This window comes from Callithrix jacchus, chromosome 7 (assembly GCF_049354715.1).
Source record: "Callithrix jacchus isolate 240 chromosome 7, calJac240_pri, whole genome shotgun sequence".
NCBI classification, from domain to species: domain Eukaryota; kingdom Metazoa; phylum Chordata; class Mammalia; order Primates; family Cebidae; genus Callithrix; species Callithrix jacchus.
Genome location: NC_133508.1, coordinates 148,790,343 through 148,817,306, shown reverse-complemented (window position 1 = coordinate 148,817,306; position 26,964 = coordinate 148,790,343). Strand labels below are relative to the sequence as shown.

Here is a 26,964-nt window from a genome sequence, read left to right as displayed (position 1 = left end):
AACAACCGTGGCTTCTGTTTTGGGTGCCGAATCTCATGATCTTTCTTGGATGTCTTCATATTGGGGGAAGCAAGCTTCCACGTCATAAGGAAGCCATGTGGAAAGGCACAAATGGCAAATATCTGAGGCTTGCCAACAGCTGAGTGAGAGAGCTTGAAAACAGATCCACTTCTGGTTGAGCCTTAAGATGACTGCAGCCCAATCTGACATGCTGATGGCAGTTACGTGAGAGACTATGAACCAGAATCACCCAGCTAAGCCACTCCTAGATTCCTGACCCACAAAGACCATGAGATAATAGATGTTTGTTGTCCTCAGCCACTGAATTTTGAAGTAATTGGTTATGCAGCAGTAGATGATTAATATACCTGGCTTGGTGTATTAATCAGGGTAATCAGGCTGGGTCATAGAAGGAGTGTTTGATATGTAAGAATGTTGTGATTGAGATAATGTTTTATTTATTGAAAAGTAAAACAGTACATTAACAAAATCTTATCTGATAGAGATTATACCAGAAGTCTTCTTACTGTGATTATCAGCTAAGTGACTGGTTGAAGTCAGGATATAAATCACTGGATAGTTTTTTTTTTTCTCTGAAAACATCAATAAGGCCCTCTATTAAAGAAATTGAAATGAGATCTTGCCCTTTGGAGAAAGGGCAAGATAATTCCTGTAGCCACAGCTCTCAGTCACGCAGAAACAGAGAGTTTTGACAATGGTGGTCCAGTGAGCCTGGCCCCAGAACTCTCTTCAACTTGTCTCTTCCTTGACTTTGGGGAGAAGACTGGGCATGATTTAAAGGCTGGAGAATAATTGGACAATGTAAAAATTCATGTCCTGGGTTCATCCTTTGACCTTGTGCTATTAGTTCCAGTTTCTCTTTGCCTCCCATGTCTAAAAAATGCTCAGATACTAGTCTCACCACTTTGAGAGACATGGCTGCTGCCATCAGTGGGTGAAAGATTGTCTTGCTGCCTGAGATGGGATGTGCCTGGCAAATGCCCTCTTCTCTGGTTTTATAAGACAGGGACCTAAAAAGGGACAGGATGGGAGGAGGACAATCCAGCAGGAGATCATTTAGGGCTTCATGCTATAAATGTTTTTGCATTTCCAGAGATGAAACACGTCTCTCCAACACGGGGCAATTGCAGATCATAGCCCTAGGCTCTGGCTGGTTTTATCAATCTGGCAGTTCAGGGTCAGTGCAAAGGACATCCCCAACACCTGTGAAAAGAGTTGGGAAAAGATGAAGTCTTCATGAGAAAAGTTGTTTTCTTCACAACTTCTGGGTTTGGCCTCTGAGAAAAAGAATGTTTCCATCACACTGAAAGCACCCTTCCCGCCATTACTTCTAAGTCTCTCTCAGGAGTTCTCTCCTTTAGTTAAAAAACAGCAGTGGGGAGAGAAATGGGGTCAGTGCTGACAAGATAATCGGCTGTAAAGTATTGGACCATGTTTTGTCTTCTGAGGAAATCACAGGAGCCCTACTGCTAGGGTCAGATTCTGCTCACTGAACACTGTGCAATGAGTTCTCTCTCTCCATGCTCTGTGCCTCCTTCGTTTTCAAGCAGAGGAAAATCTTTATCTCAGCTTCCTGATTGAGTTTTAAATAATCTATGATATACCCAACACTTGGGTAGAAAAACGTTAGAAATATCACATTGTTTTAATCTTTTTTTATTAAAAAGGCCAAAAAACTACCTTCAATTTACCTATCACTTGTCAAACTGAGCACAGAAACAGAGAAAATTGATTATAATTTTCATCATCAACCCCTTAGCAGGCAAGATGGGTTTTTCAAATAAAATTCTTATCAATTCATCTTTTTCAGACCAGCTGAGGGAGGGATCAAAGTGGGATTCTGCTTGGTGGCCTCTTGTTTGACTGTGAATCATGTGAATCACTCATATCTTGGAGGAATAAATTGACCAGAGAGATGTTCTTACAGCACAATTTCTATATACCTTGAACCAAATTATTCATTGCATTATTTGCTACTTGGTTGGTGGAACTCAGATGCTAGTAAAAACAGCTAACATTTATTGTGTACATACTGTGTACCTGCTACTATTCTGAAACCTTACCTGCCTTGACTCATGGAATCCTCACAATAACCCTGTGGTTAAGCTCTTACCTCGATCACACATACACAGATGGTAATGATTCCGATATACAGGAAATTGGAGTGAAACCACAGTTTGGCTTTTGCATAGCAACCCTAGAAAAAATTTCAGTTACAAATGATACTACTGTATAATTCTGCCATATCAAGAGGATTATTTGGAAGATACAGTGGTTTGCATTTTACTATTCATAATACAAAGATACTTAGGTATCATATTTTCATTTTCTTTGCATGAATGAAGAAACGGGCATAAAGTGGAAAATATTAAACTAGAGACTTTTCTGCGGTTGTTATAATAACAGTGGTACCTAATACAGAAGTCCTAGATCCTTACCCACTGAGTTAAACTAACTTCTAAGAGGCAGGTCAGCAACTGATGTCCTAGTGTCTTTGAACACTCAGTGCTGACCTGAGAGTAACAAATGGGAATACAGGGTATGCAATCCTAAAATTGGTTTGCATTTCACTTTCTGCTTCAACAGTTAGTAAATCCATTATAGCCCTACCAAGCACCAGGGAAGCTGTTGGTCAGTGGGTGGCCTAGTCTTTCTCCACAAACCTGAAAAATTCTAGAGATTTCTAGCCACCTTCAGGGACAGGTAACATGAGGAGACAAGACCTCAGGGATTTGGTCTAGTTGGAAGATAGTTTTGGCTTCTTCTCAGAGTCTGTTCTGGATGTGCAAATTAATTAGACACGTTGTTTCAGCAGTTCCACTAACTCTCTCTCCCCCAACTCCTTACTCATTCACTTATGATTCATTTCCCTAAGGGGCTGAATTCTGCCATCTCCAAGAGAAAGAGGGAGAGGAAGAAACTTTTCTATCTCAATCCTACAAATTTCACTTTTAAGTAGACCTACTTCTTGCTTAAGAAATATCTAGACACAGCCCTCTTTCATTTTCACACAAACGATTCCCCTCTAATGTAATTTAGTCTAAAATAGTCTAGTGCAGCAAGATCAATCACAGTGTCTCTAGTGTAAATGAGTCTGTTCCTATGTTTTTCTGACTTTTCTAATTACCAGAGGTTGTCGCCCTGGCCTCTCTTTTATTAAAGGTGCCCTGTTTCTGGATAGAAGGTCTAGGTCCTCTATGACCACAGTTTCCAATTTAAACATTTAAACCAAGATTTCAATAACAGAAACATTGCCAACAAAATTACCTCCACTTTTGGATCTGAGGGGCATGATGCTGGTGGGCCACTGGTCCAATCACGCGTGCCATTTATACCACAGCACTGCAGCTAAAAGCCAAACCCCAGAAACAATGATGGTTAGAAAGTCAACAGTGGAAAAAAAAGCTGTGGACCTTTGAGGAAAAGGTGGCCCTTCAGATCTGACTCTGTAGCGGAAGTCCAGAATTGGCCTGTTTACTATGGGCTCCTTGAAACAAAGTGCTTTCTAATCCGTTATACCATTTCATTCACATAAGACCCCTGTGGAGTAGAGACCCCTGTGCTTAATCTAGTCACATTTTACAGATCAAGAATAAGGCACTCAGGGACTGCATAATGGAGGAATTAGGCTGACTACCCTTGGACCCACCAAGAGCTTAAGTCTTGAGATCACAGAAAGTGAGACCATCAGACATATGTAGCTGCTTACATGATACAACAGGAAGTGATAGCTATGGCAATCTTATCACAAAACAAAAACCCATCAAACTTCTAAGATGGGGCTTATAGGAGCCAGAACTCCCCGATACCAAAATACTTGAGGAAGCAACTAGCCAGATCTAGAGAGTGAAGAAGTCTATAGAACTAATAGCCAAATTTCTTTCCACAAAGAGCAAGAACAAAGAGGGGTACTATAGATTAAAAAAGAAATAGAGAGACATGTCACTCAAATATAAACACATAGGCTTTGTTAAGATCTTGATTTGAACAAGTCAATTAAAAATTTTTGAGACAACTAGGGAAATTTATAGACTTGCTTAGTGGTATTAAGAAGTTGTAAAATTTTAGGGGTATTAAAAAGAAGTTATTTTATATTTAGTGGATGAAATGATATATTGTCTAGTATTTACTTTAACATATTCTAGAAAAAAAGTATAGGGAATTAGATGAGATGATACTGGCAAAATGTTAACTATTGAAGAGTTGGGAGATTCATTTTTCTGTTTTTCTCTTTACTTTTGTATATTTCTAAAAATTATATAATAAAAAGTTTTCTAAACTAAATTGAAAAAATAAAGAATTGGAAATCTAAAGAAATTAAGTGACTTCCCCAGGGCCACCCAATTCTGGTCTCAAGGCTCTAATTCCTGTGCCATTTCTTCTACTCCATACTAAGCTGCCATGTGGTCATAGTGGTATTGTTTTGAGGCAAGATAGATTATACTGGTGCAAGGCTCCATCTCTATCTCCCAGCACATCAAGTCAGGAACACAGAGCTTGTGTATGCTGTATATATCCAGATCCATGTTTGTGGGTAGAAACGGCACATGAGGAATGGGGTGTCGGTAGGCTAGGTAACAAGCCTGATTTGGGCAACTCAGGAATTCAATGGCAATTTCTTGTATTATACAATACTGTTTTCAGTAAAATTTTGGAAAATACATAAACTAATCCAGTTTGCTGTGTTTGAGTCTTCTTCACATCCTAGTAGAACTTTGATAATACTCCTATTCACATTAGAAAAGGATGAAAGAGAAAAATGTAGATAACTTTGTACTAATCAGACTAATTCCTGGGCTCCCCTGTCTGTGATAGCCGAGGTATTATTCTGGACTTCAGGGATGAGGACCTTAGATTCTGAAACTTCCAGAAAAAGGAACTAGCCCCCAGGGATTTAGGCTTGAAAATAAAGTCTGGGCTGATCTGAAGAGGATTCCACCTTTACTCACAAATGACTGGATGGAATCCCATGCTGCCTTGGTACTATTGTCCAGGTGGTAACGGTCGATGCTGTCGGTGAGACCCTGAGCCACATACTCATTCAGCTGGGCAGGCACATTCCAGTAGAGGAGACATGGTAAAAAGCAGGTGAGTTCAAGAACTAAGGAATTTCCAGTATAGGTTAGTGTTTCTACTTGCTCTTCCCTTCCAACTGGTCTCCTCAGAACTAAGGGTGAGGAGAGGGTATTTATCTATGGGCAAACATCCTGAGATCCTGAGCGTGAGGTGGCATTGAAGGAAGAAGTATTTAGTAGGCTTGCTTCCTTCCAGAGCTCTTGGTTTACAAGAGAGAAAAAGGGACAATTAAAGCAAGAGCTATCCGTAGGCACTGAGGCAGGCATCCTCTCCTGCCAAATACACAGAGGAAAGCAAGTAGAGGAAGATACCCGTGTTTTACTGCTCCTTCCAGGCATCCCTCAAGACACCACTCAGGTACAATCTCTTTGATAACAATTTTTTCTCCCCCCAATGACTATTACTCTCTGTTTCCTCTATCCTTCCACTTAATTTCCATCTCTATTATCGGACTTGTTTTGTGCCAACTTCTCCACTGCATACTACCCACTTTCAGTATTAAGACAATAAGCTGTGCTCTTTATAACTTACCTTCTGTTCATATACAAAGAGCAGGATGGCCAAGATCACCTCAGCAAGGAGGATAATCAGCAGCAAGATGAAGAACTGGGACAAAGCAGAGACATTCTCACACACTGATCCCTATTCTCCCACTCCCACTCAGCCCTGGGAGCATCCAGGGGCATTTGCACACGTGCGAGATGTTCCTTTTCTGCCTCCTTAGGCCATGGTAAGCCTTCTTTTGTTTTGTGGAAATATGTGTTCTTTTTCTACAATTAGACTCCAGAGGGCAGATCAACTGTCTTCTTTGTTCTCTCCTACTTGCTGTGCCTATCAGAGCACTAGACGCATAATACATACACAACACCATCTGTTGAAGAAGTTAAGCAATTTTGACATCTGCCTATTGAAGAAGTTAAGCAAAAGGTCAGTAAACGAAATCATCCAAAGCCTGCTCCTTTCTACAGGATCAGGGATACTTCTGGCTGGAGGACTGCTGGTGGTGGCTAAAAGGAGCCCTGTACAGTAGGGGGAAAGAAGGACTCTAGCCATGAGTCTAACTCGTATTTGTTTCCAGCTTTAGATGCTTATTCCCTTTCTGCTAATAATACACAACAAAAAACATTTTCACTTATTCCTTCTCACTCACCTTTCTTACCCCAACATTAATTTTGACTGCTTAAAACATTTACCCCATGTCTATTATCTTCCATCTCTGCCATTAGTCTGACAACTATCTAGAAGAGGAACTGTTTTTTTTTTTTCTTTTATTCCTTCTCTTGGCTTCAGTTTAAGAGTTAACCCATAATGGAAAAAAGATTAACCAGATGACTTAAGAAAGAACCAAGGTGATTAGAAACCCACACTTGTTGGTAGAGGGGCACTGTTACACCAAGCTCTGTTCAGGGAACACAAGAGAAATGTAGAGCTCAGTGCTTCTACAGGCGCTCTGCTTAGACCTCAGTGGCTGCAGCCAGAGCCCTCACCTAAGCTGGGTCTCTCTACTAAGTATCTTGTGCAGATACGAGCTAAGAAAGCATCCTCTGCCATTTGGGGAAGAAAGAGTCTGGAAATTATTTTTCCATCAGTTAGTGACTCTTGAGTCAGATCCTGAGAGTACATAATAATAGCTAGCATGAGGAAGATTTGGGAAGATAGATGACACCTGATTTCATCCAGAAATAAAGAAAAAATAAAATGCTCTGAAGGGGTATTATAATGGCAAAGGTCATTATTAACAGTATAAAATGGCTACCAGGGAGGATAGCAATGTGCTCTCTCACCTGTCCTTGGGACCCTAATTATATATAATATACTGTTGGTCTGGACAGACTTGGCTGATCTGAGGTACCAATCGCATTTTCCTATGATCTCTCTGTGCCTGTAAGTGATCTACCAAGAAACATCTTGCCTGGAACTTAGGCACCATCTCCCCAACTTGGACACCACATCGGCTGTAAGGACTCACCGACATAAGCAGACACTTGTTTTCCTTGATAGAGCCCATGCAGCCCAGGAAGGCAACTACCATGATAATGGAGCCCACGGTGATGAACACATTGCCCAGCGTGAGGGAGGGGAGGTTATGGAAGAGCACTCCGAAGTTGTTGTGGACCAGCAGGTAGATCCCAAAGCCCAAAAGGCAGCAGCCACAGATCTGAAAGGAAGAATCCCACAACATCCTGAAGCAAAATGGGGTTCTTGGATATGTCCTCCTATTCTCACTTCCTTGAGATCAGAATCACTTTATTTTTAATTGGTTCGATCAAGAGTCTGATGAACAATTTCTTTACTGAACTTTTCATGCACACATCGGAGAGGCAAACCCAGCTTTTTCGTGTGGAGATCTACTCACAACTCTTCCTACCCATTTCCAGAAAGCAAGGAAAGATCACTTCTGTGAGCCACACGATATCTTCACCATATATAGGTCTAACTCCGTGCTCCTTATCTTTTCAGTTGCTCACACATGGCTTTCCCCGTGGAAACCATGACCATGTAGAGAAGATGCCCTGCTGGAGGAAGCTCCTCTTGCTAGGCAGAAAACTAGAGAAGCAAAACTTATAAAAATCTTCTCATATACACACGAGTATCAACCCGTCCTATATCTGAAATTCAACTGCTGGATTTTGTACAGTGAAACCTCCCCAGAAAGGATGACTTTCCTTTCAATCACTTGTTGTTTCAAGGAATCTAGAAACAAAGACAGGAAAAACAGAGGCACTCAATACCCAGAGCGCGCAGTCTCAGGTTTCTCAGCTGTATATGTCAGCTGTGAGTGGTAGTAAACTAAAGCCCTCAGAAAGAAGCAGCACCTCCATTAATTACTGCACTAGTACCTCTCAATTTCGCAGGTTTATTCTGTGGCAGGAAGAGGGGGAAAATTATTATTCTTTTGTTTCTAGGATGGTGGTGCTGGACATGACCCAAACATGCATGCATTTTACCTGACACTAGCCTCTTCGGTAGAGGAGAGAGAACTTAGCTGGGGAAAGGTGAACTTAACCATGCTCAGAAGAGGCACACTTACCCAAAAGAGCAAGTTGAAGAAAAACAGGACATACTTCAGCAGTTTCAAGCTACTCATGCCCATGCTGTGATATTCTTGCCCTAAGGAATAAAGAAGAAGAAAGTAAGTTACCTGGCACTGTAAGGTAGCACCAGAGACCAGTGTGCACAAATGTTCAGGGATCTCTAGCATTACCTTGGGTTTGAGCTATGGCTCTCTGGAAAGTTTCTCCAAACTCTCTGCTCTCCTAGTTTCTGAACTGAAATGTCAACTGGCTCATCTTAGACATTCACTTTTTTCCAATTCTGCAGACCAACAATACTTAATATTGAATCAAGCATTGTAGAAGAAAACAATAGAGCCATTCTTAGAAGGCGATGAGTCGCAGTGACGAAGACCAGGCCAGAGCTTTAGCTCCATCTGCCGCATTAGTGACTAGTGCCTGGGCACTTACTCAAGCCCTTGAAGTCAGGGATGGACTGGTCAATCAGCCACTAAGAAAGCCAACAGCTTCATTAGCCAGTTTCTTAAATACTCTGTGATTCATGTACACACTACATTTGATCATTAAACTTCTCCACATGAAACTGGGGGAACATAGCCATGCCCCATTTATTATTTTATTGCAGAAACATTTATAATGTTTTCTGTTTTAGATGTTGTGAAAGATGCAACCATGACTAAGCCGTAGCTATGCTTCAGAAGATAACAGTCATGCAGCAGAGATAGCCAGGCACTGTGGCTCACACCTGTAATCCCAGCTCTTATGGAGGCAGAGGCGGAAGGATAGCTTGAGCCCAGGAGTTCTAGACCTGACTGGGCAATATAGCAAGACCCCATTCTCCACAAAAAGAAAAAGAAAGCTTACAGCAGAGATAAAACAAGCCAACAAATATGCAATGAGGAAGTATAAAACGAGCAATGTAAGTTTAATTTTTTTTCAACTAGAAAATCATTTTCTTAGTGAGGACATCAATGTCCAATGTTTGGTCCTCAATTCTAGAAACCCAGATACAAAATTTTGACTTTACTTTTTTTCTTTTCCTTCCTTCCTTCCTTGTTCCTTCCATCCTTCCCTCCCTCCCTCCTTCTTTCCTTCCCTCCTTCCCTTCCTTCTTTCCCTCCCTCCTTTCCTTCCCTTCTTCTCTTCCTTCCCTCCCTCCTTTCCTTTCCTCCTTCCCTTCTTTCCTTCCCTCCTTCCTTTCCTTCCCTTCTTCTCTTCCTTCCCTCCCTCCTTTCCTTCTCTCCTTCCCTTCCTTCTTTCCCTCCCTCCTTTCCTTCCCTTCTTCTCTTCCTTCCCTCCCTCCTTTCCTTCCCTCCTTCCCTTCCTTCTTTCCCTCCCTCCTTTCCTTCCCTTCTTCTCTTCCTTCCCTCCATCCTTTCCTTTCCTCCTTCCCTTCCTTCCCTCCCTCCTTCCCTCTTTCCCTCACTTCCTTCCTTCCATCCCTCTTTCCTCCTTCCTTCCTCTCTTCTTCCTTTCTTTTTTTTTGGCAGGGTCTCAATCTGTCACCCAGGCTGGGTTCCAGTGGCACAATCTCAGTTCACTCCAACCTTCACCTCCCAGGCTTAAGTGATCTTCCCACCTCAGCCTCCCAAGTAGCTGGGTCTAAAGGCATGCACCACCATGCCCATCTAATTTTTGAATTTTTAGTAGAAATGAAGTTTCACCATGTTGAAACTGGTCTGGTCTCAAACTCCTGACCTCAAGTGATCTGTTCGCTTTGGCCTCCCAAAGTGCTGGGACTACAGGCATGGGCCACCACGTCTGGCCCAAAATTTTGAATTTTTTTGTCAGAGGTAATGACATTCTATAAAGTGATTCATATTTTAAAACTGTGCACAGGACTGATATATAAATCAGAATCTTGAGGTAGTGATTTTTTCCATTAAAATTATGCCTTTTCTAGTCCATGGGTCACTTGTGCAATCCATAGTGTCTTCTTTGTGGTTAGTTCCAAGGTATCTGGAAATCACATGGTCTTGAGGGAACAGTTCATCCAGGCCGTAGATAAGCCTGATGAGCCAGTTCTCTTCTGCAATAAAGTGAATTTCCACCAAGTACTTATATCTATCTCATACCCTTTTCTTGTACTTTGTGCTTTTTTCTCCTTTTCTTCTTGTCTTACTTCTCGGGATTATTCCTATATCTACATCTTACTTCAATGAAATTAAAATAAAATTAATTAGATTATAAATATAATTGAATATACATCAGAAGCAAAAAAAAAAAAAAAGTGTGATGATTTACTACCCAGGCTTTGAGGTCAAACTTGAATTCACCTCTTACATATGCACAAAACAGCTATGTGAGAATTGGACACCAACTTAACAGTCATAGCCACAATTTCAATCACTTCCTATGTAAAGTGGGGCAGTCCTTATCCCTCGCAGGGTGAATGCGAAGATTAAATGATCTTATCACACAGCCTGGCATACAGCAGGACCAGTACACAATAAACCGAACCCGTTATTTACTCTTAAAGAACTACTCTGTTTATCAGCAGTGAAGGATGAATTTGAGTGTTTCCCAGCCCTTGATCAGCATCATACTGACAAAATATCTCATAGAGTAAGACATATGAATAAATAATCTTATTTATTTTATCCAGAATTTTTTATTTTTCATCTAGAATTAATTTAACTCTTAGAATGTAACATTTGCCAGTCCTCATTTCCAAATTCTTGAGAATCTCTTGTTGCCCTTTGCATAAGTCATATCAAGCAATAAAAGATAAAATATGTCAAGTCCCAAAGAACAGTAACAAATGCCATGAAAATTAAAAGATTTTCAGCTGGATTGATCAAGGAATATTTCATGGGGAAGGTGACATTAAAGCTCAAACGTTCAAATGAATGTAGTCCACTCACAGCTAAACACGAACTCTCATGATTCATTGTAACCTAGAGCTGTGCTGCAGCGTTGAGCACTTAGAGTCAGGCTAGTCTGAATTACTATAATGCTATAAGTGTAAAATATACACTTAGTACAAAAAGGATTATATTAGTAATTTTTCAATATTGATTATATTTTTAAGTCATAATATTTTCTACATATTGATATAACTAAAATGATATTAAAATTCATTTCATCTTTTTCATTTTCTTTTTCTTAATGTAAAAATATAAAGTCGTGGCTGGGCGTGGTAATCCCAGGACTTTGGGAGGTTGAGGCAGGTGGATCACCTGAGGTCAGGAGTTCAAGACCAGCCTGGCCAATATGGTGAAACCCCATCTCTACTAAAAATATGAAGATTAGTTGGGCATGGTGGTGCGCACCTGTAATCCTAGCTACTTGGGAGGTGGTGGCATGAGAATCTCTTGAACCTGAGAGGCGGAGATTGCAGTGAGCTGAGATCATGCCACTGCACTCCAGCCTGGGTGAGAGTGAGACTCTGTCTCAAAGCAAAAAACAAAAACCAAAAATTTATATAATCACATATTTGGGAAATGTGCCTCTGGCCAATTAATAGGGACCAGATTTACCCCCTCACCTGAAACAGCTAAAAAAATGTAGATTATAAAATAATGGTCTGCAAAACACTGAATGTAAGACAATGAAGGACGTGGACCCATGAGAGATGGGGAATAAATGGTGTGTGTCCTGTGATTGCCTCAGCTTTTATTCACTGACAGTTTCCAGACCATGGAACACAGATGGGGAACCTGGCAGACTCCCTCGGTTAAGGAGACAGAGCTGAGATTCTGAGGAAACCAAGACAGCTAAAGTTTACAGGACACACCAAGGTGCAAAAGAAAGCGGCACAGAGAGCAAAGCCCAGAGCTCTGCAGTGGGTGTTTGTGTCAGTTTCCTATTGCTGCTAAAACATTACCACAAACTTTGTGGCTTGAGGCAACATGAATTTATTCATTTACAGTTCTCAAGGTCAAAAGTATGCATTCAAGTTGTTGGCTAGGTTGCATTTCTTCTGCAAGCCTCAGGGAGATAACCTGTTTCCTTGCCTTTGTCGGCTTCTAAAGTCACCTGCATTCCTTGTCTCCGTTCCTGCATCATGCAACCTCTTGCTTTTGTCATCACATCTGCTGCTTTCCACTCTGATCTCCTGCTTCATTCTTATGAGGGCCCATATGATTAGATAAGAACCACCTGGCTCATCCAGGATAATCACCCATTTAATCACAGCTTCAAAGTCGTTGTTGCTCTATGAGGTGCATGGACATATTTGGGGTCCTATTACTCAGTCTACCAAAGTGTCCATTAAGAATTTAGCTGAGTCCTGAATACACATGCATATAAAAAAGACTACCCAAGGATAAGTACCATCTGAGCAGTGCCTGGCATTCACACAGCACCAGTGCCTATTCCCACCAGTCAGACTGGAAAACTCCATGATTTGCAAGATAGAGTAGACAGAAGGATCTTGCCTCAGCAAGAGGGAACAGATAGCTCTAGACTGAACACTGTTCTACCTAACAAATCTTAAGAGTAAGACTCCAAAATAGTAAACACTTTCCAAGTAACTTAAGTGCATCCTAAAACAAAGCTCAATAAGATTTATAGGAATACCAAATGTCTAGCACCAAAAAAAGTAAAATTTACACATAGATTCACTCAAAGTATCAGGCATGCAAGAAGCAAAAGTACAACCTATAACATGACAACAGATGAAAACCAACCTAGATGTTAGATTAGTTAGTAAAGCCATTAAGCTAGATATTATATTTTCAAAAATATAAATAGAGACGTGGAAAATATTTTTTAAAAAAACTCAAATCAAACTTCTAAAGATGAAACTACATTGGGTGATGTGAAAAATACATTGGATTGGATTATTGGCAGATTAGATATTGCTGAAGAAAAAAACTAGCAAGCTAGAAGACAGAAAGAAAATGTATCCCAAAAGAAATACAGACAGAAAATAATTTTTCCTTTTTTTTTTTTTTTTTAGATGGAGTCTCACTCTATTGTCCAGGCTGGAGTACAGTGGCGCGATCTTGACTCACTGCATCCTCCATCTCCTGGGCTCAAGCAATTCTCCTGCCCCAGCCTCCTGAGTAGATGGGACCACAGGTGTGTGCCACCACCCCTTGCTAGTTTTTGTATTTTTAGTAGAGACAGGGTTTCACCACGTTGGCCAGGCTGGTCTTGTACCCCTGACCTCAAGTGATCCACCCACCTTGGCCTGCCAAAGCACTGGGATTACAGGTGTGAGCCACCATGCCTGCCCAGAAAATAAAATAGTTTTTAAATGAACAGAGTATCATGAGTTGAGAAATAATTTCAGGTGGCTTAATATACAAGTTATTGGAGTCTCTAAAATTGAGAAGAGAAGAGGGATAGAAAAATATTTGAAGAAATAATGACTAAAAAATCCTAAATTTGATGAAAATAATACGCCTATAGAACCAAGAAGCTCAATAGCTCAATGAACTCCAAGCAAAAGAAACATGAAGAAAGCTCCACTGAGGTACTTTATAATCAAAGTACTAAAAAAACAGTGAGGAAAAGAAAATCTTAAAACAGCCAGGAGAAAAAAGACATGTTAGGTAATAAGGAACAATTGTAGGGATAAGAGCAGGCCTTTTATTAGAAAACAGGCAAGCCAGAAGACAGTGGAGCAACACATCTAAAATACTAAAGAAAAAAAATTGTCATGCTAAAACTCTATACCCAACAAAAATATATTTTACTAACTTAAATAAAAAGGACTTTAAGTTATACAAAAAGTGAAAGAATTCCTCCCCAGTAGATCCATACTTCAAGACATGTTAATGGCAATCCTCTAAGTAGAAGAAAATTGAGACCCGGTGGAATTACAGGTTTACACAAAGGAACAAAAAGCACTGGAAATGGTGACTACAGGAATAAATATACAATACTATTATCTTGTCATTTAAATCTCTTTAATTTATTTTTATTTATTTATTTATTTTTTGAGACAGAGTCTTGCTCTGTTGCCCAGGTTGGAGTGCAGTGGTGTGATCTCAGTTCACTGCAATCTCTGCCTCCCAGTTTCAAGCAATTCTCAAGCCTCAGTCTCCTGAGTAGCTGGGATTACAGGCATGCACCACCACGCCCAGTTAATTTTTGTTTTTTTTTTAATAGAGATGTGGTTTTACCATGTTGGCCAGGCTGGTCTCGAACTCCTGATTTCAGGTGAGCCGCCTGTCTCAGCTTCCTGAAACTGCTGGGATTACAGGCATGAGCCACCACACCTGGTCTTAAATCTTTTTAAAAGATGCTGAATTGTTAAAACAAAAATAATAACAATATTGAATTGCATTAATAATAAATGTAAAAGTAAATTTTATGATAATAGCGTAGAGGTTGGGAAGGAAGAAATGGAAGTATGCTATCATGAGCGTCTTATATCTGAAGTTGTAATCTCACTTGAGGATAAAAATCATAAAAATACTAAATTAATCAAAAGAAGCCAGAAAAATAGGGAAAGGGGAGCAACAGATGGGAAAAAATAAAGAACAAAAAAAAAAATGAGACAAATAAAAAACAAATATGCTAAAATCCCAACCATATCACTATCACAGTAAATGTAATGGTCTGAATACTTAAAATATGAGGCAGGAATAAATAGACAGACTACAAAAAACAAGACCCAGTTATATTGCCTACAAAAAAATGCCTTTCAAATCTAAAAATGCAAATACATTTTAAAGTAAAAAGATAGAAAAAGATATACCATACTAACACTAATAAAAGGGGGAAAAGGGCTGGAGTGTCTATATTACACTAAAACAAACAAGACCACAGAAAAAAATTATCAAGGACAAAGATTACTTTAGAATTATAAAGGACTGACTGAGCCAAAGTAAATCCTAAGTGTTTTTGCACCTGGTCAAAATTTATGAGGTGGAAATCAACAGAACCAAAAGAAGAAATAGACAAGTATACAGTTATACTTGAAGGTTTCAATATTCTTCTCTCAATAATTGATGGAATCAGTAGACAGAAAAGCAGTAAATATTTGAACATCAGCATCAATTAACTTAAACTAACTGAGTGTGATGGAACACTCCACCCTACTACAGCAGAATATACATTTTTTTTCAAGGTCACGTGAAACATTGCCAAGATAGACCATTCTGGACCAAAATCCAAGTTTCAATGACTTTAACAGGAATTGAATTAGAAATCAATAACAGAAAATCTCCTCAAATTGGGAAACTAAATAACATACTTCTAAACAGCTCATAGAGCAAAGAAGAAATCAAAGAGAAAATGAGAATTTTGAATTAAGAAAAACTTTTAAAACATGTTGAAAATGTCTGGATATCATGAAAGCAATATTCTGGGGCAAATTTATAGTGCTAAATGTCTGTAGCTGAGAGGAGAATGGTCTCAAATTACTAAGTTCAGATTGCATTTTGAGAAACTAGAAAAAATCTAAAAAATTAAACCCAAAATAAGCAGAAGGAAGACAATAATGAAGATAAAAACTGAAAGCAATTAAACAGAAAAACAATAAAGAAAACAAAAGCAAAAGTTGGCTCTTTTCCAATCTGATAACAATGATAAACTTATATACAGGTAATCAATTTGAAAATAGAGGACAAAAATCATCAGTATGAGGAATGAGAGAACAACACTACAAATTCTATAGATATCAAAAGGACGAGTAAATGTAATAAATGACTTGATGCCAATACAACTTAGATTAAATGAATAAATTCACTGAAAGGCATAAATTACCAAATCTCACTCTAGAAATAGATTACCTGAATAATCCTATCTCTAATAAGACACTGAATTTGGAGCTTAAAAATCTTCCCATAAAGAAAACTGCTAGTCCAGATGTCTTATTGATGATTTCTACTAAACATGTAAGGCAGAAATAACACTGATTCTATACCAAATCTTCCAGAAAATAGAAAAGGAAGGGATACTCCCCAGCTTATCCTGTGAGGCCAGAATTTTCAGATACTAAAAGCCAAAAGTTATTACAAGAAATAAAACCACAGACCAATATTCCTTAGAAATATAGATATGAAAATTATAAACAAGATTTTAGTAAAAAAAAATCTAACATAGAAAAATGGTAAGAAATTATGAACAAATGGGGCTAATCTCAGGAATACAAGGTTATTTTAACATTGAAAAAGTATTTAATCATATCAACAAACTGAAAGAGAAAACAAAGTATCATCTTAATAGATACAGGAAATTTATTTGACAAAATTCAACATCTATTTCTGATAAAAACTCTTAGTAAACTAGGACTAGAAGGACGCTTACGCAAACTTATAAAAGGCATTTGTGAAGAACATAGAATTAAGAACATCATACTTAATGGTATAAGACCAAACGCCTTACCCTTATATAAGGAGGAAAATAAGTTTTTTTACTCTTAACTAGTCTATTTGGCATGATACTGGAGTTTCTAGGCAGTGCAAATCAAATATGAAAAGAATGGCATCCAGATTGGAAAGGAAAAAAAAGTAAAATTCCCTTTGTTCACAGATATCATGGATGTCTTTGTAGAAAATCTGAATAAATCTACAAAAAAACTACTAGAACTAACAAGTGAGTGTAGCAAGATTGCTAGAAACAAGATTCAATCTACAAAAAGAAATAGCATTCTATACACTAGTAATCTTTAGAAATCAAGTATTTTTTAAGTATAATTTACAACAGCATCACATGAAATAGGCATAAATCTGACAAAAGTTGTGAAAGAATTGTATACTGAAAACTTAAAAATGAACATTGCTGAAAGAAAATGAAAAGATGCAAATAATAGAGAGATATACCACATCCATCTAGCAGGAAACAATATTTTTAAGATGTCAATTCTTCCAAATTTATCTATAGACTACAATCCCAATCAATATTACAGCAGAATTATTTGTAGACTTCAAGCAATTAATTCTAAAATTCATTTGGAAATGCAAAGGATTTAAAATAGTAAAAATGAGTTTGATAAAGAACAAAATTGGGGTACAAACACTACCTAATTATACTACTTTCTATAAAGATACAACAGTAAAAACAGCATAGCACAGGTGTTAAATAAACATATCAAGAGAACAGAATAGAGAGCCCATATGTATATGAGCAATTGATTTTCAAAAAAATACAAAATTAATACATTAGAGAATGAAGAATACTTTTTTCAACAAATGGTGCTGTAACAATTGTCTATTAATATGCAAAAAATGAACTTGCATTTATACCCCTCTCCATATAAAATCAGAACTAGTAGTCAATCATAGATCTAAAGATAAAATCCAAAACTATAATACTTCAGAAGGAAATATAGAAGAAAATATTTGCAACCTTGGTTATGCAAAGAGTTCTCAGATAAGACACCAAAACTACAAGAAGTTGATAAATTGGACTTCTTCAAAATTAAAAACTTCTGTTCTTCAAAAGACACTGTTAACAGAATGAAAAGACAAGGCATAGAAGGAAAAAAATATTTCCAAATCACACAGGAATTAAAAGGCATGTATCCAGAGTACAAAAAAAAAAAAAAAAACTATTGAAACTCAATGGTAAGAAATGGTAAGAAAATAAACAATCCAATTTTTAAAATAGGCGAAATATCGGAACAGCACTTCACCAAAGAAGATTCTAAATGGGTGGCAAATAAGCACACGAAAAAAATTCTGTACTTCATTAGTCAGTAGGGAAATGCAAATTAAAACCATGGTAAGATACCACTCCACATCTCCTAAGATGGCTAAAATGTTTTCAAAAACTGACCACACCAAGTGTTGGTGAGGACGTGGCGAAACTGGAACTCTTATACACTGTTGGTGGGAATGTAAAATGGTATATCCATGTTCAAAAGCAGTTTGCTGGTTTTTTTACAAAGTCAAATATACACCTATCATATGATCCAACCATTCTACTCCTAGGTGTTTACCCAAGAGAAATGAAAGCATATGTCAATACAAAGACTAGGACAGGAAAGTTCATAGTCTTATTTGTAATAGCACAAACTGGAAGCAAACTGGCAAATGCACACAGACAAGTGAATGTGTAAATCAATAGTGCTAAAATTGTACAATGAAAACCACTTAGCAATTAAAAGGAATGAACTATTATTACACTCTACAGCATTGGTGAATGTAAAAATAATCATGGTGAGTGAAAGAAGGTATATAAAAAAAGAGTACGTTTTGTATAATTCCGGTTATGTAACATTTTAGAAAATTAAAACTATAGCAACAGAAAGCAGACCAATGATTGTCTGAGGATGAAGGTAACCGAGGGCAGGAGGGAGTAGAGAGGGAGCACTATCCTATGACAGTAAGTTCAGGCAGTGTAACCTGATTGTCCACAGAGCAGCAGCTGGCTAGGTGCCCACAAACTTAGGGACATTCCCGCTGATACTCTCCTTCTCAGACAGGAAGAACCTCTTCCTCTCCCACTTTCTACCTCCCCAGACTCATACCAAATTGAGCAAGAAAATCTTCCCACCTGGTGAAGATTGTCACTACTTTTACCACATGCCATAAGGTCCCCTGCTTATTTATAAACCCAGAGAGAATATTACTCCATTTTCCCTTCCTCTTCTTCTCTATTACTGGGCAGCGATTAAGCCTCCCACCAGTTCCGGCCACCATCTGGGGAAACTGACACCCCTCCCACAGTCAAAGTCCATGACTCTCATCCCCATGACTCATGGTTCTACGCAAAAAGCCACCAACATCAGTTTCCAGGAAACCTCCATGACCAAATTGCACTTCGCCTTGGCTGCCTTCCACAATTTAACATGGAGGTTAGGGATCAACTTTACAGTTTATTTCCTCCAATGGTAGAACTGCAGATTTCTAATTCCATCCCTCTCTTTTTTTTTTTTTTTTTTTTTTTTTTTGATTCCTGTACTAACAGCACCATTTAATCTACTCTTGAATTTAGTCAAGCTTAAAAGTGGTTAAAGTTGATAAGAGGCTTTAAGAACCTCTATCAGGACAGGCGTGGTGGCTTGGGAGGTTGAGTGGAAGGATCCCTTGAGCCTAGGGGTTTAAGACCAGCCTGAACTGAACAACACGGCGAGACTCCTTCTCTATTAAAAAATTTTTTAAGTTAAAAAAAAAAAAGAACCTCAATCAGTTCTTGATCTTCAGCCTTATCTGATCAATGTTACAGACCAGTCTGGAGCCACAATAAGACAGCTTTGGTGCTACACAGACTATTATGCTTATGAGATATTAATAAGTGCTCCTCAAACCAAAGCCAAAATAAGGGAAAAACAGTGTAAAGGAAAAAATGGGAATGAGAGGACTCTGTGGCTAAACAGTTTTGGAAGTAAATGAGATTAAGTGATAAAAATAAAACCTTTTTAAAAATGAATGACTTCTGAGAAACTTGTTATATGCTAATGTGTACTATGAGTCTCTAAGAGGACAATATACTTATATAACTACAAACGTATTTTTATGTGGAAGATTACTTATTAACAGCTCAAAGAACATAGTATTATGTGGAACACAGTTTGATAAACACTAGCTTTGGAATCAGACAGGTCTAGTTTTGAATTCTGGTACTACCACTTATCAGAAGTGTGACTCTGGGCAACTTGTTTAAACTGTCTTTCACTATTTTCTCATCTTTAAAATAGGGGTGTTAATATTTACCTCAGAGGTTGTTCTGAGGGCTAGATGAGATAGTATTTCCAGGATGGCTCATTCCCTGCCTATCTATCTTATTCAGTGAATACTCACTGAAAGATCAAATTCAGAGCTCACCTACCAGTCCATTCCTAAGGGTAACCCTGAGCTTCTCATAGATTTTTAGAAATAAAATATACATGGGGCCAGAATAATTCCTTGCTCTTTTAATACCTTTTAAAAAGAGGTTTTGTGTGTCATTTGTTAAAAAAAAAATCAAACAATAAAGAAAAGTACATGTTTCTTTCTTCATTTGTACCTATTAGGACAGATTGAAAATTTCGGTAATAAAGGATAAATAAATGTATGTATAGTTTCTGTAAGATTTCCTTTTAGTGTAGAAAAGTGTGTAATAGAAAAATAACTTCTTAAGCTAAGATTAAGAATATGTTATTAGAACATGTTTCTTTCTCCACTGAAATCTATTAAGACATGCTAAAAAAAAAAAAACCCCAGCAATAAAAGGCAAATGAAAGCACGCTTTCTTTAAGATGCATAAACTGTTTTCTTTCGGTGAATGGCAGTGTTTCATAGAGAAACACCTTTGTAAGCTAAGATTGAGAATATATATTATTAGAACACATTTCTTACTCCATTGAAACCTATTAGGTAAGTTGAAAAATCTAGCAAAAGAAAGCAAAGGTAAGCATGCTTTCTATTAAAAAAAATACGTTTAAAAAATACAGAAAAGTGCAAAGAAGAAAGCATAAAGTCTTCTGAAATCCCACCTCACCTTGCAGAGGTAACCATTATAAACATTTTGGCAAACGTCTTTCCACACACTTCTCTATATACATTTTTCTATACACAGATGTGTCAGTTTACATATAAGAGCATTCGCAAGGTAATTACAGCTCCCTATCCCTTCCTACACAGAGCCTGTGGCAGTCTTTGATCCTTAGCAAAGAAAGTTGATGGTGTTCTAAAAAAGAGGGAAAATCTGTTCCCAATGAGGACTCCCAAATTTAGGCCTTCTTGCACAAACAAATTTACATACACATAAGTTCACTGAATCCCACAAAATGCTGCTTTTCTCATAAATGTCTTATTTATAATCCCCAAATCAGCCCTACAACTTAGGTGTCATTAGCCCCATTCTGCAAACAGAGAAGCCAAGGACTGGCACAAGGTCACCCAGTTAAGAATCATCAAAGACAGGGTGAAGGTCAACATCTTTCAGCCTCCAAAGCTCATGCTCTTTCCACCATCCCAGACTCCGGTTTTGTGCCTCCTACTTCCCGACTCATTTGGAACCATCCAGGAGACCTTCCACCTTTCATCAGCTTGTGCCTCTGCAGTTTGAACTCCTGTGAGCAGTGGCTGAGGTGCCATCAGAGTTATGGCTGTACATCCTCTTGAGGAGTAATAAGCAGTTGTAGAGGAAGGAGTAGAAGTAAAATAAATCAAAGCCAAAGTGTTAACTTTCACGTATTAGTGTCCTCTCATCTCACCATCGACTTATCAAGCAATGTTTGTTATCTTATGCCTCCCTAAAAATGTAGGCTGGCAAAAAATTTGTTTCTTCTAGGCTGCTGTTAGGGGAGAGGATTTGGTGATTTATAGAGGAATAAAGAAATAAGGAAGAAGAAAGGAGAGAAAAAGTGAAGAAGGACAAATCCAAATGATCTTGGAGGGTCACTTGCTCCCCTTTAGGAGCTTAGCATGACACTACTAACAGCTGAGGTGGGCAGGGACTCTTCTAATAAGCTTACTCCCTAGATCAAGAACAGTCACCTAAAACAGCACTGTTACAGGGTCAAGAGACCAGAGGTTCTCTGTCATCCTATGTAGAAATATGCAGAACTTTACATGCAGGGTCCCGCTCCTAGAGGCCTGTCCATGGTGTCTGAAGGCTGGTTATGCTCAGCTTAAGCAAGACTCTTTGTGGGATAAGAAAAGCCACTTGGTTGATATTCTTATCAAAAATTTAAATAACTTGAATCTAATCATGAGGAAACATCAGATAAACCTAAATGGAGAAACATTCTAAAAAAGAACTGACCTTACTCTTCAACAATATCAACGGCAAGAAAAACTCAGGAACTGCTCCAGACTAAAGGAGACAAAAGTGACAGCTGAAGGCAATGCATGACTAGAAATTTCCTTTTGCTATAAAAAATAGTAATGGGGTAATTGATGGAATCTGAATAAAATCCATAGATTGTTAATAATATTGCATAAATGTTCGTTTCCTGGTTTTGATAATTGTGAAGTGATTATATAAAAGAATGCATTTGTTTGTAGAAATGTGCACTAAAGTATTTAGGGGAAATGGCATCAATCATGTTATTAATCACTCTCAAATGAGAAAGCCAGAGAAGGATAAACAAATGAAGTAAAATATTAATAGTTTGGAAATCTGGGTTAAAAGGGTTTAGACATTTTTCATAGTATTTTTTCAACTTTTCTATAAGTATGAATTTTTGTCAATTTTTTTAAAAGTTGAAAAATGAATAAATAATCTAAGGGATTCTGATCTCAAAATCATTACAATTTATGTCTTCTATGTTATATATACTGAGATTCTACAATAGTTATTTTAAGAAGACTAAATTATGACATAATTCTTGAATACCTTTGTTTGCTCCTGATATAGAGTAAGCCATAGTTCAAATTTATGTTAACAAGTAAAGTTTAATAAGTTTTAAAAGATATGCAGCATTAAAATGACTTCTTACCCCTATTCCTCAATCTAGTTCTCCTGAAATAGGAAAGTCCAAACAAAAAGGTTTGGAAAATTAAATATATGTTAAGTATTTAGTTTGCATATTGGCTTAAGATCAATTACATTTACAATTAAGTTGTATTTTTATGTTTGCTTATGTTAAAATGAACTAGGAATTTATCTAAGTGAAGAATACAGTCTAATGATACCTACTTAAAAAAAAAATCTCTAAGAAGAGGGACTATAGTATAATGTAGAAGAAAAAGCATGCCACAGAGAATCAGAAGACATTCTAAATAACTATTAGCTAATTTTATGATTTTGGACAAGTCATTTTACCCGAAAAGTAAGCACACTGGACAGTTATTGGGCTCTCATTATGAGTTGGAGACTTTATTTGAATCAAAATAATCTCTAACTTCGCTTCAAGTACCAATACTTGAAATATAACACTCTCATTTTAAATGATTACAATAATGTATGCTTGTGGCTTATTTTCTTTCTTTTTTTTTTTTTTGAGACAGTGTTTCGCTCTTGTTACCCAGGCTGGAGTGCAATGGTGCGATCTCGGCTCACCGCAACCTCTGCCTCCTGGGTTCAAGCAATTCTCTGGCCTCAGCCTCCCGAGTATCTGGGACTACAGGCACGCTCCACCATGCCCAGCTAATTTTTGTATTTTTAGTAGAGACGGGGTTTCACCATGTTGACCAGGATGGTCTCGATCTCTTGACCTCGTGATCCACCCGCCTCGGCCTCCCAAAATGCTGGGATTATAGGCGTGAGCCACCGCCCCCGGCCGGCTTATTTTCTTTTACAACAATTATTGGTCATAGCCATGATATATTGATGCTTCTGCTTGTGTAGGAATTCTGCTCTGTGCTTATGAAACGGATAATGAATAGAGAGTACTCACCGCTAACTCTCAGCATAGAGATCCCTGGCCTTTACTCCGAGTGGTCATCCACTGGCTTTGCAAATGCGTATCTTTCTCTTTCCCAAAACTTACCTCAGATAGCCTTCCCAAACTGACCCCACACCCTCCAGCTCAACCCTCCCCTCCTCTGCCCCAGCAGCCACTCTGGAGTCCTGCTCTGCACAGCTGTCTGGTTTCTCTGGGTTACTTTGCTTCAGTGGCAGCGCTAGGTCCTGAAAGCTTCCTGAGGATAGGTGCCCAGTCTCCAGGGCCCAGGATGATCTACACACAGTGGATGCTTGCTCAGTACAAGAATTGCCCTGTGGTGACTAATCGAGGAAAGCAAAACAAGCCACTGTAACTGAATCAATGCAGTACTTCCTGGAACCGAAGCTAAGCTGAAAAGAATGGCTGTAACCTCACAAGAAGCTCCACCCTTCCTTCTGATCTAAGTGATAATCTAGGTTGAGGAGGAAAAAACCTGCCTCTTCCCCCTCATTTCAACCCCACATCCCATCAATTCTGTCGTGTGAACAAGAACATAGTGGACATAACCCTGCCCAGAGCTGGGACTAGGACCTGTCAGGTCAGTGATCTTGCCCAAGTAGGAGAAAGGACTTTCTGTTTCCTGTGGTCCCGTAAACATGGTGTGTTATACTGCAGTCTCACTTGCTTTCTCTCATTTCTAGCATGCCTGGAGGTACACACTTCTGTGAATTTGAATATACAGCACCCTTAGTCTAGAATGTCTCCATAGCAAACCCATACTTCTATGAAAGTGAACCCACCAGTCATCTCCTCTCCAGGGAGTCTTTGCCACACTCCTATCTCCTCCTAAAGTTTATGCACATTCTTCATCTATTATAGAAAAGAGGCCGGGCGCGGTGGCTCATGCCTGTAATCCTAGCACTTTGGGAGGCCAAGGCGGGTGGATCACGAGGTCAAGAGATTGAGACCATCCTGGTTAACATGGTGAAACCCCGTCTCTACTAAAAATACAAAAAATTAGCTGGGCATGGTGGCGTGTGCCTGTAATCCCAGCTACTCAGGAGGCTGAGGCAGGAGAATTGCCTGAACCCAGGAGGAGGAGGTTGAAGTGAGCCGAGATTGCGCCATTGCACTCTGGCCTGGGTAACAAGAGCAAAACTCCGTCTCAAAAAAAAAAAAAAAAAAAAAGAGCACATTGTATTGTGTTTATATATTGCTGTGACTGTCATCCACGACTCCAGAGGAGACTCTACAACTCCTTTCAGATGATAATCGTCTCTGCTATCCTGTATCTCCAGCACTATGTGCCATATGTGGCCATGGGGTCACAGTGGGAATGGAGAACCAGAGTCTGAGGGCCTCTGTTCAGTCAGGGGTCAATCAGAGGGCACAAGAAACCAAGGACCAACAGACTTTGTCCTTTCCAGTTTGTGTCTCTTGTCAATGAACAAAGGTGAGGTCGCTAAGGTGGTGGTAACCACAGCTGTGAAGGGATGGACTTGGAATCATCCCCCATGAATATAAAGGTACCCAAATGTTCTTAACTGGCCCACACAGGAAACATCACAGGAAATCATGTTTCAGTTCAGTCTTTGCTCCCATTCAACGGCAATTTCAAATAGTACAGATTCTCCTCAAGCTTGAAAAGCAAAACTTCTTTGTTTATCAAGCAACTAGGATTCTGCTCTTTCTCAGCTTTCTTCCAAAGCACACACATAGTATGATATTTCTTATCTCCTATGGGAGTTCCTTAAGAGTAGGACTCTTTACTGACAAACACTCTACCTTTTCATCTCCCTCCCCCACAATTCCCAAAGTACAGTGCCTGGCCTCAGGAGGTACCTAACACTTGATTATTTAGTGAATTTATTAAAAAGACTGGTTTTATTTTTCAATTCAAGGCTCAATAAGCTCTGAGGTGCTTTGGAATCTAGAACTCTTTGCCCTGTCCCCACCCCTCTTGGAAATCTAGAGCCTCTGCCCTGTTCTCAACCCTGATTCTTAGATGGGTGGGTGTAGTCAAAGAGAACTTCCTCCTCTCTGCTCCAGGGCATAATCCAATGAAATTCTCACAGGTTCTTGGAAGAAGAAAGCTCTATCTCATATAGAGTTCCTGTGGTGGTCACAGAGAGTCAGGACAAAAGCTTGGCTATCACCTTGCTGAGTCCATGCAACCTCCATCATTAGTTACAGCATGTGATTGGAAATTACTGCAGTACCAATGTTTTATACACGTGATTGGAAATTACTGCAGTGCCAATGTTTTATACACGTGATTGGAAATTATTGCAGTACCAATGTTTTATACACGTGATTGGAAATTACTGCAGTACCAATGTTTTATACACGTGATTGGAAATTACTGCAGTGCCAATGTTTTATACTTGGATTTCATGTTATATTTATCAATGGTCATGTTTTGTGCACCAGTGACAATTTGGGGAAATGCTGAAGATCACAGTGCTCTTCCTGCTTCTTAGAAGCCAACAATCTAAGCGTCTTTTAGAGGTGTCTAGCTTTCACCTTCTAATATACAGTTACTGAGCACATCCTGGTGTGATTTTTAGCCACCTTTCTGTTTAGTGGCTTTGAAGAATCACAGCGGGACTAACTTTACTTTTGAAAATTTCTCAAATGAAAAAGAACTGCGTCTCCTAGCTGTCTTTCTAAAGACAGCTCTGGCTGTGGGTTCTTTCCTCACTTTAAAAATCACAAGACCAATTTTCTGAAGACCAGAGCACACAGGAAATCTCCCCAGTGTCATCTCACATAGAAAGCTCCAAGCATCAGGAATTACTACACAGAGAAATTCAAGTTCTGTAGCAATTAAGGCCTGTGAATATGTGGACTCAGAGATTCAGAAACCTGATTAAGTAAAAGTATTTCTCACCTCATTGCCTTTGGGGATGTTACCAGGATCTTGCCAATCTTACTTTGTGCACTAAATATTTGTGAAAGAGAAGTTGCCGGAGATTGTATGGTTACTAGAGAGGCATGTCGGAGACCACTAAGAAAATGTCCTACCCCACATTAGACAGCAAGCCAGGTAAAAGTGTCATCAACCTTACCTGTTCCAGGCACCGTTCCTCAGTCCTTTAGGCAGAATTTGGTGATTATCCTTGAGGTGGCCAAGATAAGGCTGTAACACGGATGTCCGGTACTATTTGTGTAAAAGGAGAAGTGAAGGGTGAAAAAATATGATCGTGCTGTGACGACAGGAAGCCCAGATGAGAAGGAGGAAGTGAGGCTGAGTCCGCCCTCCTTAGCCTCAGAGATTTAGTCCTTTCCCAGTGGCTTTTTAGAAGTTTCTTTTCACAGCCCACCCTAAACTAGTTTCCGCAAAACAAAGGAAAATTTCAGAACCAAGTTGGTTCAGGCACAGATCTGTGAGCACTGATGGGTTCTAGGGTAACTTTGGCGATGATTTTTGCTCAGAAAAAAACAGTGCTTCTCAATCTAGGTGGCATCTCAGAATTAACTGTATATTTGTTCAAGAATAAGTATGCCTGGCCCAGCACCAGAGTGCCATTTCAGGTGGACAGACTGGAGAGGAACACGAGAACCAATATTTCTAAACATTTTCTAGGACTGAAACTGGAATGTCTTTCTGAAGACTCTGTCCCCTCTTCCCTCTTCCTCTGTCTGGCTTCAGCCAGTGTCTACACTTCAGTTTAACTGGACACTGTTTGCAGACTTCTC

At 39.0% G+C, this 26,964-nt stretch overlaps 1 protein-coding gene across 1 annotated transcript; it reads right to left on the bottom strand.

Annotated features, from left to right (window-relative positions):
- Window positions 1–435: 435 nt before the first annotated feature.
- CD53 (CD53 molecule) lies at window positions 436–26,435 on the bottom strand. Its single transcript, XM_002751208.6, has 8 exons — window positions 26,334–26,435; window positions 8,129–8,208; window positions 7,067–7,255; window positions 5,629–5,703; window positions 4,971–5,066; window positions 3,289–3,369; window positions 2,135–2,218; window positions 436–1,224 (listed from the first exon to the last, which is right to left on the bottom strand). Exons 2-8 carry the CDS (start codon window positions 8,189–8,191, stop codon window positions 1,153–1,155), a joined length of 660 nt encoding a protein of 219 aa, XP_002751254.1. The 5' UTR covers window positions 8,192–8,208; window positions 26,334–26,435; the 3' UTR covers window positions 436–1,152.
- Window positions 26,436–26,964: the final 529 nt, after the last annotated feature.